At 34.9% G+C, this 10,843-nt stretch overlaps 2 protein-coding genes across 4 annotated transcripts; one reads left to right on the top strand and one right to left on the bottom strand.

The window, feature by feature from the left end:
• Positions 1–609: 609 nt before the first annotated feature.
• On the top strand, positions 610–7,383 carry LOC125846860 (uncharacterized). 3 transcript variants are annotated; one of them, XM_049526537.1, is made up of 10 exons: positions 610–1,057; positions 1,938–2,033; positions 2,338–2,422; positions 2,625–2,746; positions 2,878–2,902; positions 2,996–3,079; positions 3,154–3,183; positions 3,265–3,370; positions 3,455–3,519; positions 7,241–7,383. In XM_049526537.1, exons 1-9 carry the CDS (start codon positions 965–967, stop codon positions 3,516–3,518), a joined length of 705 nt encoding a protein of 234 aa, XP_049382494.1. In that variant the 5' UTR covers positions 610–964; the 3' UTR covers position 3,519; positions 7,241–7,383. The 3 variants fall into 3 exon arrangements, with proteins under 3 accessions (XP_049382494.1, XP_049382492.1, XP_049382493.1); XM_049526535.1 differs by lacking the exon at positions 7,241–7,383 and adding an exon at positions 3,886–4,534; XM_049526536.1 differs by lacking the exon at positions 7,241–7,383 and adding an exon at positions 3,684–3,831.
• Positions 4,765–9,624, bottom strand: LOC125846852 (elongator complex protein 5). The gene is made up of 9 exons (XM_049526526.1): positions 9,367–9,624; positions 9,183–9,275; positions 8,925–9,091; positions 8,769–8,815; positions 6,764–6,833; positions 5,978–6,204; positions 5,814–5,903; positions 5,565–5,640; positions 4,765–5,453 (listed from the first exon to the last, which is right to left on the bottom strand). Exons 1-9 carry the CDS (start codon positions 9,531–9,533, stop codon positions 5,260–5,262), a joined length of 1,131 nt encoding a protein of 376 aa, XP_049382483.1. The 5' UTR covers positions 9,534–9,624; the 3' UTR covers positions 4,765–5,259.
• Positions 9,625–10,843: the final 1,219 nt, after the last annotated feature.

The following is a 10,843-nucleotide window of genomic DNA, read 5'->3' as shown; positions in this document are numbered from 1 at the left end:
TTCTTCCAATTTTACCCTTCATTAGATAGTATTGAAATTAGTGATTAATTAATATTTAGTTATTTTAATCATAAATTTGACAATAATTAATAAGGATAAAAATGGAAAACTATGTTCAATTATGTCTTAATCTACTTTTCTTAAAGGGTGTGAAACACCTCAAAAATTAAATTAATATGGAATGGAGGGAGTAGGATTTATGACAAGTCAAGGTTGCTCATCAATTTGATATGCTTTGTGAAGTATGTTTTGACCATCCATTTAAAATTGATGACGAATCATTAGAATTTTGCTACTAAATACCGAAAACAAATCTATTTTTTGAAATGAAGCCAAAATTAAAATAATGCCACTTAAGATGATTTATTAATCTCTTATTGAATATTTTAAGAGTTTATAAATTTTTTGACATCAAATGAGATATCAAGAGAAGTTATTCCTTGAGATTAATTTGAAGTACAACACAATAGATACGTTTAAGAAACATGCTAATCTAACACTCGAACCACGAAATATAATTCAGAGAAAATAATCAAAAAGATAAAACAAAATTGTATTACTAATTAAAACTTCTCTGGGTTTTTTTTATTTTTAAATGATTCAGAAACTGTTGGACTAAAGTGGGCCAAGTGGATAAAGAAATAAAGGCGGGAAAAACGGAATGTTGATTCAAGTTCCTCTTGTTACTGCCTCAACAATGTAATCCGAAAAAAAACCAACAAAATTCTGCCGGTAGAATCAACGACGAAGAGTCACCGGCCGGGAAGTTGGAGGAGTTCCACCAACAAACTCGCGCTGCCTCCTTCTGGCTTCCATTATCTCTCTAATTGTTAAAGCGTTGCGTGCAATGCACAAAACCTAACCAATTTCAACAAAAACCTCTTCGTTGGAAAAAATAGAATCACGCCTGCGAATCGGGAGATTGGAAATTCAATTTGATTGTGTTGGATATAATTTAAGAAAAATGAAGGCGAATTGGGAGGTGAAGGATTGTTGTAACCATGACCAAGTCATCTTCCTTGTCACCATTGGTGTCTACACCGTCTTCATTTTTATCGTAACCTTCTCTCTCTCAAATTCTCCTCTTTGATGTCTCTATCTAATGCTTTACTATCATGGAAAATGTCAACTTTCTTAGAAGATCCAATAATCCCCCCCCCCCCCCCTCAATTGTTCCAATTGGTGCTGGGTAACTCTGTAGTTCTATGGCTTTTTTTCACTTAAATAACAACTAGGTCACATCCTTGAATGCTTGACGATCCAATAATTGACAAAGCATAAATTAGCTGATCTATTATCATAAATTAGGTCATAGCATTATTAATGATGCCTATAGGTTGGTTTTCATGGATTTCTTTAGCAAGAATTTCAATGGGCTGACATAATTAAGGTCCGAGAGAAAGTGTTGTTCACTAGGCAGCTCAAAATGTTACAATCGAAGTTGAATACTTCTAAATATTAGTCCACATGAAATTGGATAATTAAGATAGTTCCTAGGGAAATTGATTAAATAAGCTGAATTCAGAAACGTGCTGCTTTACCTCCATGTGGTTAAGCTTAATACACAAAATTTGGTAGACACATGCTCCATTTCATCTGTGTGAATATGACATCTGATATAATAAGAATACATGTTATGATTTTGAGTTGATAATTTCCAGTAGAGAAAAAAACTTGATGTGTGTATAAGGCTATACGTATCAGCTTGTCTTTTCGACTCATTGCTGGTCTTCTTAAGAGTAAGATAAAATGCCAAATTTGCTTATATTCGCGAATGCAATACCATGTAATTTGCAAATAATCTGACAAGATTTCTTTGCATATGGCAGAAACTAACCAATTGTTGTTTTAGTTTTTCTCTGAAATACTTTTTGTTGTTTCTTCCTTCAAGATTTTTCATATTAATTTTTGCTTTTTTCTTTTAACAATTGAAACAGTTATGGAGAACATTTATTATAACACCTTTCAAGCTCATTACTGTGTTTCTTCATGAAGTAAGCCATGCAATTGCTTGTAAGCTCACATGTGGAGAGGTAATCTCTCCTCTTCAATTCTATAGATGTAAATGATTTAGGAATTTCATCAAAACCATCTGTACTTTTATACCAACCCAATTCCATTCACTATATACACCAAAAGTGCAATGGAAAAAAGTGAATTGCCTTAAACCCTGGTATCATGTGGCTTGTGGTGAATGATAAGAGATGGTTTGGGTGCTGCTTCATGCTAGATTGTCATGTGCAGAATTGGTTTCCCAGAACAATAGAAGTTGATAATGTAATAAATAACTTACACATTAGTTTTTATCATAACTTTTATTGTGGTTTACTAGTACAGGTGGTGGGCATAAAAGTTCATGCCAATGAGGGGGGAGTGACACAAACTCGCGGTGGTCTTTCTTGGGTGATCTTGCCTGCTGGATGTAATTACCCTTCCTTGAAACAATTTCGAATATACTTTTAAGCGCCTGGCTTCATTTCCTTAAAGACAAAATGAAGTATCTTCTTAAATTCCAAATTGATATGCATTTCAAAGTTAGCTCCTCCACTGTAGTTTGCTTGGTCTAAACCTTTTCTTTCACTTACTATTGTTTTGCTCTTTGTTTTTTGTTTTTTTGCCTAAAGATCTGGGTTCATCTTTCTGGGGAATGGTTCTCATACTTGCATCGACAAACGTTCTCAGTGCAATGATAGCAGCTGGTTGTTTTATTGCCGCTTTGCTTATCGTGCTCTGCCTTGCAAAAAATGTATGAAACTAAGAAAAAACTTGCATTATATGTTGAACAATGACTGCAGATAAACAGGTCTTTAAATTTTTTGTATCTTAAAATTTTCTTTTTACTTGTGTAGTCTAACCTTGCTTTTCTCTCTTGAACAGTGGACACTTCGCGGACTTTGCATTGGTTTGTACATTCAGGATCCTGATAAGTTTTAGTACTTGATATACAACTGTTTTTTGTCTTCAGTCATTGATTGCAACAGACTGGATTTTCCAGGATTCATCATTTTCATTGGTGGAATTTGGGCGCTGCAAATACAAACGGAAGTTCGTATGCTCCGTTATGTAATTCTCTTCATAGGTATGGGCTTATCTTCGTCCTTTCTCCTTTCTATTTTGTTGTGTTGCTTATAAGGGTTTTCTCATTTACTGCAGGTGTTATGAACAGCTTGTTTTCTGTATATGGTATGAAGTGTCCTTTCTATTTGTGAAATAAGAATCCTCCATTGACGATATGACATGGCCTAACTTAACCTGACAATGCAGATATCTATGATGACTTAATATCTCGAAGAGTGAACTCAAGTGATGCTGAGAAATTTGCTGAACTTTGTCCATGCTGTTGTGCTGGTCCTTTTTGGGGAGTCCTTTGGTTAGTGATAGTTTTAAAGAAGAGCTGATTCTTCTCATCATTTTGTGGTTATATATTATTCACTTACTGTGAACAATTTTATAGGGGAATGATATCTTTTGCTTTTCTTTTTGGAGCTATGTACCTTGGCCTTGCCCTTTTATCTTGAGGTATTTCCTCGCTGCAAACTTCCTCTTTTTATCTCTACGGTTTTATCAGTTCTCTCTGATGAGTGTTTTATCGGATTTGTATATGGCCTTCATTAAGTCTGAGTATTACTTCTAGTTTTGTTAACTTGTAATCCGTTAGTGATCAACTTTTGTTTGTTTTGAAGAGAGGGAAATGAAGTTATACCAGCCAACTGTTAATACAGAAACATGGAAGATGTTATGAGAAAGCTTGATTTGTTCTTAGGTTCTCAGTGACTTATAATTGTTTTATATTCTTCTTGTGGACCAAAGGGGCTAGACTTATGTGCATTATGAAGCTTTTAGCTTTGGGTTTTCCTCTGAATCTAATTCTTTCCACCTGTTTAGGTCTTTGCAGATGGGTTTAACGTCCTTGCAATATGGCAGAGCAGAGTTCCTGTCGTCTGTTGTGTAGTATTTCATCAAATATTAGATGCTACATTCATTTTTGTCTTGTTCTCAACCCAGTGAGCACATTCTTTTTATCCCCTATGAGATGGGGTTAGTACAGTTGTGACTTGTATTTGTATAGCAAAAATCAAATACTGTACCATGGTATCCCGTTCAGCTGATTCCTGTGCCAGAACCTTTGCAGACATTTGTAAGTCGTGGTTCAATTAGACAACATGTTGCTTCGAAGATTGGAGTTGTTCAGAGAAGTAAATTCAAGAAAAAGAGCTTGTGTGAGAAATTCTTCAAGAAGTTAGGCAGAAATATCCTCTATTGCTGAATAGAGCACTCACTCTGCATAGATTAGGCATACATGCATTCCAACCCCTTTTAGTTGAAGGGACGCTCTTTGTTTACATCCATTAGTTTGTAAATTGGTCTAGATTCAATGAGCAGTGGGTTGTTTGATGCCTGAACATGATGTGTACCCTTATATTTTGTTTAACTAGATTTAAGCAAGTCTGAAGAACTTGATTGGTTTTCCAACTTTGACAAAGTGTCTGGCTTTTGGAAAACTGGGAGTTGTTGAAATATCGCCTGGATAGTCTTTTTCCAATCGATTCCTTTGAAATACGACCTGCAAATTCTCCCAAGTTCCGATAATTCCTCGTTTTAGCATTCTAAATTAACCATAACTGAGGGTTTATGTACCAGGTTGGCAAAACAAAGGAATGAAACTATGCACTCTTATTCTAACAGATCTAGCTCCAGCACTGGACAAATAGATACTGTATATGCAAAGAGATAGACAATTGGAACAGATAAAGTAGCACACAACCAAGCTTCAGATAACATATGTAACAAACTAACGTATGGTCAAGTCATACAAGTTACAAAGGGGTTAGACAATCTTATATATGAGCAAAATTATCCCGTAGTAATCCCACCAGAAAGCCACCAAAAAAACTTACCACCTTACAACTGGTTTGATTCATTCTACTACAACCCCTTGTACCCTTATAAGTGTGGTCAAAGGCTACAGCCATGACACAGTGCACACTACAACTTCAAGATAAGTTGCACTTAAATACTCGCAGGGATCAATCAAACCTACTATGAGGCTGGCCATGCCAGTCAACCTATAAACTTAGAGAGGTCAAGAATATTCCATTTCACCGATTTGTATAAGTAGACTGCCAGCAAAACATTTGGGACATGGGCTTGGTGATGGCAGCCTGACCATTTGAAATAATTTAGATTGTAAGGTGGTCACAAGAAGCCTTCATCTGAAAATTTTGGTATCATGATGCTTGAAAGTGATGATACACACAATCATATGTCCAAATCATCATCAGGGTCCTCATCTGAATCTGGCATCTCATCATCTGAATCGCGAAAATATATTATCTCACCCCTCCCAGAATCCTCTGTTGTTTGCAGTTTCTCAACTGAAGCTTGTTTCTCCTCATTTTCGCTCTCGTTAAGTGATTTACGACCATCATAGATTTGAATGGGTTTACCAGTTCCTGAGAGAGGCAAAACAACAACTTTTTTACTTCCAAACTGAGTTTTCACTTTATCTTCACAGCAGAGGAACGAATCTGTGATAACAAACTAAACTCAAGGTCCATGCATACCTTGGTGTTCAAATGGGAGTACAACTTTTGCTCGGTCTAATCTTTCCTTCTCTGACAAATCTAAATTGAATTGCACCTATCAAAAAAAATACTTTTGGCATTAATGTATCTAACTTCCAATTTCTCCCAAAAAATCTGTGCATGTATCAGAATTGGAGCCCACTGTAAGTACGCTTGCACCATTGAAAGAAAAGGGAAGAAACTAGTACAGTACTTACTATATTAGGTTTGAACTGCAAAATAACTCACCTTGGGAACAAGACTTTGGGCAGTGAATCCATCTTCAGATGAAACTTCTGTAATTTTGATGCCTGATCCCTCAACATAAAGCTCTTCCCTCTAAAAATAGATTTTTAACAGTGTAAGATGAAGTGTTCATGTTATCTTATGAGGGGAACAGATAAGGAGGTTACCATCACTCTGACACGTCCATTTCTGCGTTTAAAGCGTACATGAAATTTTCCTCTTTTAAAGGACTGTTCCACCATTGGGAGGTCCTCTGAGGTGTTTCTCTGTCCATTTGTTCTTTGAACTATTGGTTCCACATCCGCATGCATAGTGGACAAATATTCAAGAGTGGCAGCCACCTTGGCCTCATGAAGGTCCACATGCAACAAGCAAAATATGCATGAGACCTGGTCTGCGAGCAAGATAAATTAGTTTAGGCAACTCCTCACGATGCATACAAGAACATGCCAAGAGTATATTGGTTCTGTTTGACAGCATAAACCAAGCTAGTGGACTTATTTTTGTCAATGTTCTCAATGGGTTATACATTGTGTTTATGCCAGGTAGACAGAAATAATGGAGTAAACATATCCAGAACAATATACATCCAGGCAAAGTAGGCAGTGACAAGAACAAATTACAATTTACTACAGATAGCAGGGGTACGAGGTAGAAATCAGTACAAAGTTGTAAAGGCAGCACGACATCTCCTAAACCTAACCACAAGAAGGAAACTTCATCATCTAGCATAAGGAAAATTTTGGTGCCCAAATCTGGGAAATGCAGATATCATGATTTCTCCAGCAGGAATATCCAGTTGTTTAGGTTAACATATAATTGTGGCGAGGTGTTTATAACAGATGGAAGCCAACAGCAAATCTTGATTTCATAGTTAGCTGGCATAACATTTGCACCACAGAATTTTCATTACTAAGCTACAACACATGATGGCCAAAAATAACTGTGCCTACCATGACTGCGAAGATGACTTAAGATTCTTGCAACGGAAGGTAGAGATGAATGTCTCAAGACCTCACTAACCTGGAAAAAGAACTAGAAAGTTAATATGATGGTATTAAGAGAAATGGAGGAATCACAAAAAGGGAGACATTTTCTGTTTAGAAATGCAGTAATATGCAAATGTTCAAACTGAATTCAATGGATTTCTTAGTATTAAAAAGGTATAGATCTTACTGGAAATTCAGTTAATTCTCTTTCAACAACTGAAGCAAAAAGTAATTTGCTTCTTTATTTTATCATCATAGCCTTCAAATTTTTCGTGCCTTAGTATCTATTTGTAATGATAAAACATTTAAATAGTTGATTCACTGCCAAGCAGTAGCTTCTTAAAGAGATTAATCTTAAGAGTTAATACTTAAGTACAACTTTAGGTGGTCTTTTTGCTTTCTTTACTTTTGTTTTATTAAAATTTTACCTTTTGGTGACAGGAAAACTTTGCATTAGAATTTGGAATGATACATCAGAACTCGGAACATCATTTTACCTCAAAAAGGAGGATATTTCTAGTTAATGAATAAAGAAAGATTTAGGCAATAAATACATTGTCAACTAGCATCTCAAAATGGACTTGTACTTTAAAATTATCAATTTAGATATACAGCCTCCGCTCAACCTTTCTCAAGAGAAACTCTTATCATTTTGGAACTTATAAACTGATTCAATGTCACAGAGCTAGTGATATTATTTTGAATGAAATATAGGATAATCCAGAAATTAGAAGTCATACAGACAAATTATGTTTCACCTCCTATTTGGTGAAGACACGCAAATAAGTTAAAAGAGACATCTAATTGAACGCCATGCTACAGTGAGATATAAATGCCTTCATCAACACACTTTCTATTTCTAAAGTATCCGTTTCTGCACAAACTCATCTAATATCTCGATCCAGTCGGGTAAAACAGTTCTTATGAGTAAGAGAAGTGTTCAGAGTTTGTTTAAAAGGTTATGCAACTATTTAGGAACCATATCTTGTTTGCTCCCATAAGTTGACTGTTAAATCAAGAATGATAAAACTAGAATTCTATATTACTTGAGAATTGGACTAAGCAACTGCTGTTCGACTGCATAGGCTGAAGATTTTCCCAGTCAACTAGACGAGGCAATTATTTATCTTTTCCATAATTTGACACATTGTGTAACGGGAACCCGGAATTATTAAACCTGAAAATTTCAGTGGTTGCATTGAGCATCACTCTCAATGCAACGAAACATGGGGATCAGTTGATGGAGATGATAAAAACTGTCAAGATGGTATAGCCACTATGCAAACCTACGGATTGTGGGTTGTAGTATTAAAACAATAGCTCTGGTTCAATACTGTAGGTAAAGTAAGAAACTAGAGAAGTTTCCTCGCGTATAAGTGCCCAATACTGAGTGTGCATTCACAAAGGGACAGGAGAACTTTCATGGCTTGTAACTAGAAAGCAAGGTAGAAGAACTAATCTAAGAAAAATCTAGGAAGTTTCCTCGATAAATGTGCGCACATTTCTGTCATGGACACCAATAGCATACTGACAAAATAGAAGGTGCAACAGAACTTTAAGGCTGCTGATTGTCATGTTTGATTGTTTTTTATGTGATTGATGTTTCATTCTCTAGAGAAATGGATAGAGTAATTTTTCATCCTTTGTAGAAGTTGATGACTAAAAGGTGCAAGTTTTTACCTAGATCAGGCTTCCTATTTTGCGGTAATAAGAGAAGAGAACCTTTTATGTGAATGCTGGACAAAAATTCCAGCAGGCCTTCTGAGAAGTTTCCTTCAACAAAAACTAACTAGGACAAACTACTTTTTGGTTGCTTGCTATCTAGTGATAACTACACATCTTTGCAACAAGCTACAGTATCTAGAAGTGAAATTTAAACCAAACAATCCCAATCAACGAAAAAATCACCACACATGAGCAACATCCATTCTCCACTTACTGAACCAAAACTAAAATTAACTAGCATTACCGAGTCTATTGCAACTGCAAATCTCCCCTTTCCCTCTTCAACAATTTCTGCAATAATTGCAACAAACAAGATCCGTTTGAATTTTACCAAAGCACAACAAAAGTTTATCCTAAACTTTGGGAGTGCTCAAATTAACAAGACTTCTCAAAGCCTTACCTTTTCCAAGTTCAATAATGGATGACAAAACCTTGTCCAATTCTTTCAAGTTCTTACATAAACTAGTTTTCAGTAAGGTCTCTTCGTAGGGATTTCTTACAGTTCCCCTCTCCATTAACTTGTTTTTCCATCCAAGAGGATCCGAATAGCAATCTAGAACTCTTAGCCTGATTTGTGAGCAAAATTCAGTACATAAAAAAATAACATATTTTATCCTCATAGTTAAAATTTACTCACTAAAAGAAGGAAGTTTCTAACCATTTACTCGATGAAGAAACGTCGAAACCTTTATCCTTCAACAGTTCAGCATAGAACGATGGAGGCCGTGATAAAGCGACCAGCACAACACCTCTGTATGACCCATCAATCAACGAATTTATCAAATTATCACATAAAAGAAGTTTGATAACTATTAGTGAATTTCATGAAGAAGTGAACTGACCTAGCTTGTGATTTACCGGCGAGAATGTTGGAAGTAAGTTGCGTAAGAATATGGTTGAAGACGAAGGAACCCAGAGGCGTGTCGATAGTATCCTTTATAGTTAGAGCAGGAGCGTGTTCTCCTTCGAATGCTCCATCACGAAGAGCTCTACAAATTGTTTCGGCCATTGTTGAACACCGAGAACTGCGAATTCCGGAGAGGGAAAAAATGGCGGAGAAAAACCCTGGGTTTGAAGAAACTTGTAATGTTTATTTTGGCCCCCTGGGTTTTGATACTATTCACTCAACACCCAATCCTTTTCTCTTATTCCTCCAACACGAGTTAATTAACACAGCCCTGCTAATTAAAGTTACCTCATCTTTTAACCGTTAAATAAAGAGAGATATTATAAGTTCTCAAATTTCCTCTTTGGTCCTATAAATTATGAGATAGTAAAGAATTCGACTTATAATAATGATGCATTGTATCAAAATATATCATAATATTCATAAATTTAAACACAATTTTAAAAGATAAGTAATATTGTCATTGATTATTCACATCTTATTATTGTGACGGTGAGAATAGTATTTAGACTAACCAACCATTTAACATATTAATATGCATGCCTCCAAAGCAAATTGAAGTACCAATCACCTTTTATCTCCCATAATTGTTACTCTAGTAATTTAGATTAGTTACAGGTAAGTGCATGATTAAACTTTTCTCAAGACTTAATTAAAACTAAAAGCAACAATTAAGTTGGCATGATGCCCTCTTAATATTCTTCTTTTTACTTGATGGCTAGACGGATAATTTAAGGGAAAATAATGTGTTTTAGCAAAATGATTAGAGGGATGTTAGGTTTTCGTTGATTTATGAACTACTTTACGAGACTTTAATTACTTTAATAATATGTTTACCTCTCTAATCTTTCAGAACATTACTTGCTCTCTATTTCAATAATGTAATTTATAAGAAGTATCATGATTTTTAATAATACAAGTATGTAAAAGGGTAATTCATCCCATTTATTTAATGTAAAACAGTCAATCACGTTTATTTTATTTTAAATCAAATTTCTGCTTACGAAAATATATTCACTAAATTTTTTTATCATTATTTAATTTTCGTATTATTAAATATCCACCAAACAAACCCTTAAAAGTGTACCCTACTATTAGGAATACATGCCATGTTTTCTTTCTCAATAATGAGGTTGCTTTAATGCATTGGTTAACATAGTCCATCAAATTATGACATGATTATGAATTTATGATAGAGTGGAATTGTAAAAGAATGAAAATAATAGAGAATATTAAGTTGTTGTCACCTAATTAATTATCTTTGTACCACAATTAGCACTAGTATATACGTGAACGTGACATGTCTTGTATGTATTTTTACGCTAAAAAGTCATTATAAGAAAAAACAATGCAATTTTTATTAGTATGTGATTTAATGAAGTAAAACACATGTTAATTAATTATGATTAAGT

The sequence above is a fragment of the Solanum stenotomum genome, chromosome 12, assembly GCF_019186545.1.
Source record: "Solanum stenotomum isolate F172 chromosome 12, ASM1918654v1, whole genome shotgun sequence".
Taxonomy (NCBI): Eukaryota; Viridiplantae; Streptophyta; class Magnoliopsida; order Solanales; family Solanaceae; genus Solanum; species Solanum stenotomum.
This window is presented reverse-complemented; position numbering and strand designations above follow the sequence as displayed.

What these genes read in the sequence shown, in the direction of transcription:
- LOC125846860 (XM_049526537.1), top strand. Translation starts at nt 965, where the DNA reads ATGAAGGCGAATTGGGAGGTGAAGGATTGTTGTAACCATGACCAAGTC. An exon ending in ACACCGTCTTCATTTTTATC is followed by an intron (nt 1,058 to 1,937) that starts GTAACCTTCTCT and finishes CAATTGAAACAG; the next exon opens with TTATGGAGAACATTTATTAT. An exon ending in GGTGATCTTGCCTGCTGGAT is followed by an intron (nt 2,423 to 2,624) that starts GTAATTACCCTT and finishes TTTTGCCTAAAG; the next exon opens with ATCTGGGTTCATCTTTCTGG.
- LOC125846852 (XM_049526526.1), bottom strand. Translation starts at nt 9,533, where the DNA reads ATGGCCGAAACAATTTGTAGAGCTCTTCGTGATGGAGCATTCGAAGGA. An exon ending in AAGTCATCTTCGCAGTCATG is followed by an intron (nt 6,205 to 6,763) that starts GTAGGCACAGTT and finishes TCTTGCTCGCAG; the next exon opens with ACCAGGTCTCATGCATATTT. An exon ending in ATGGACGTGTCAGAGTGATG is followed by an intron (nt 5,904 to 5,977) that starts GTAACCTCCTTA and finishes ATCTATTTTTAG; the next exon opens with AGGGAAGAGCTTTATGTTGA.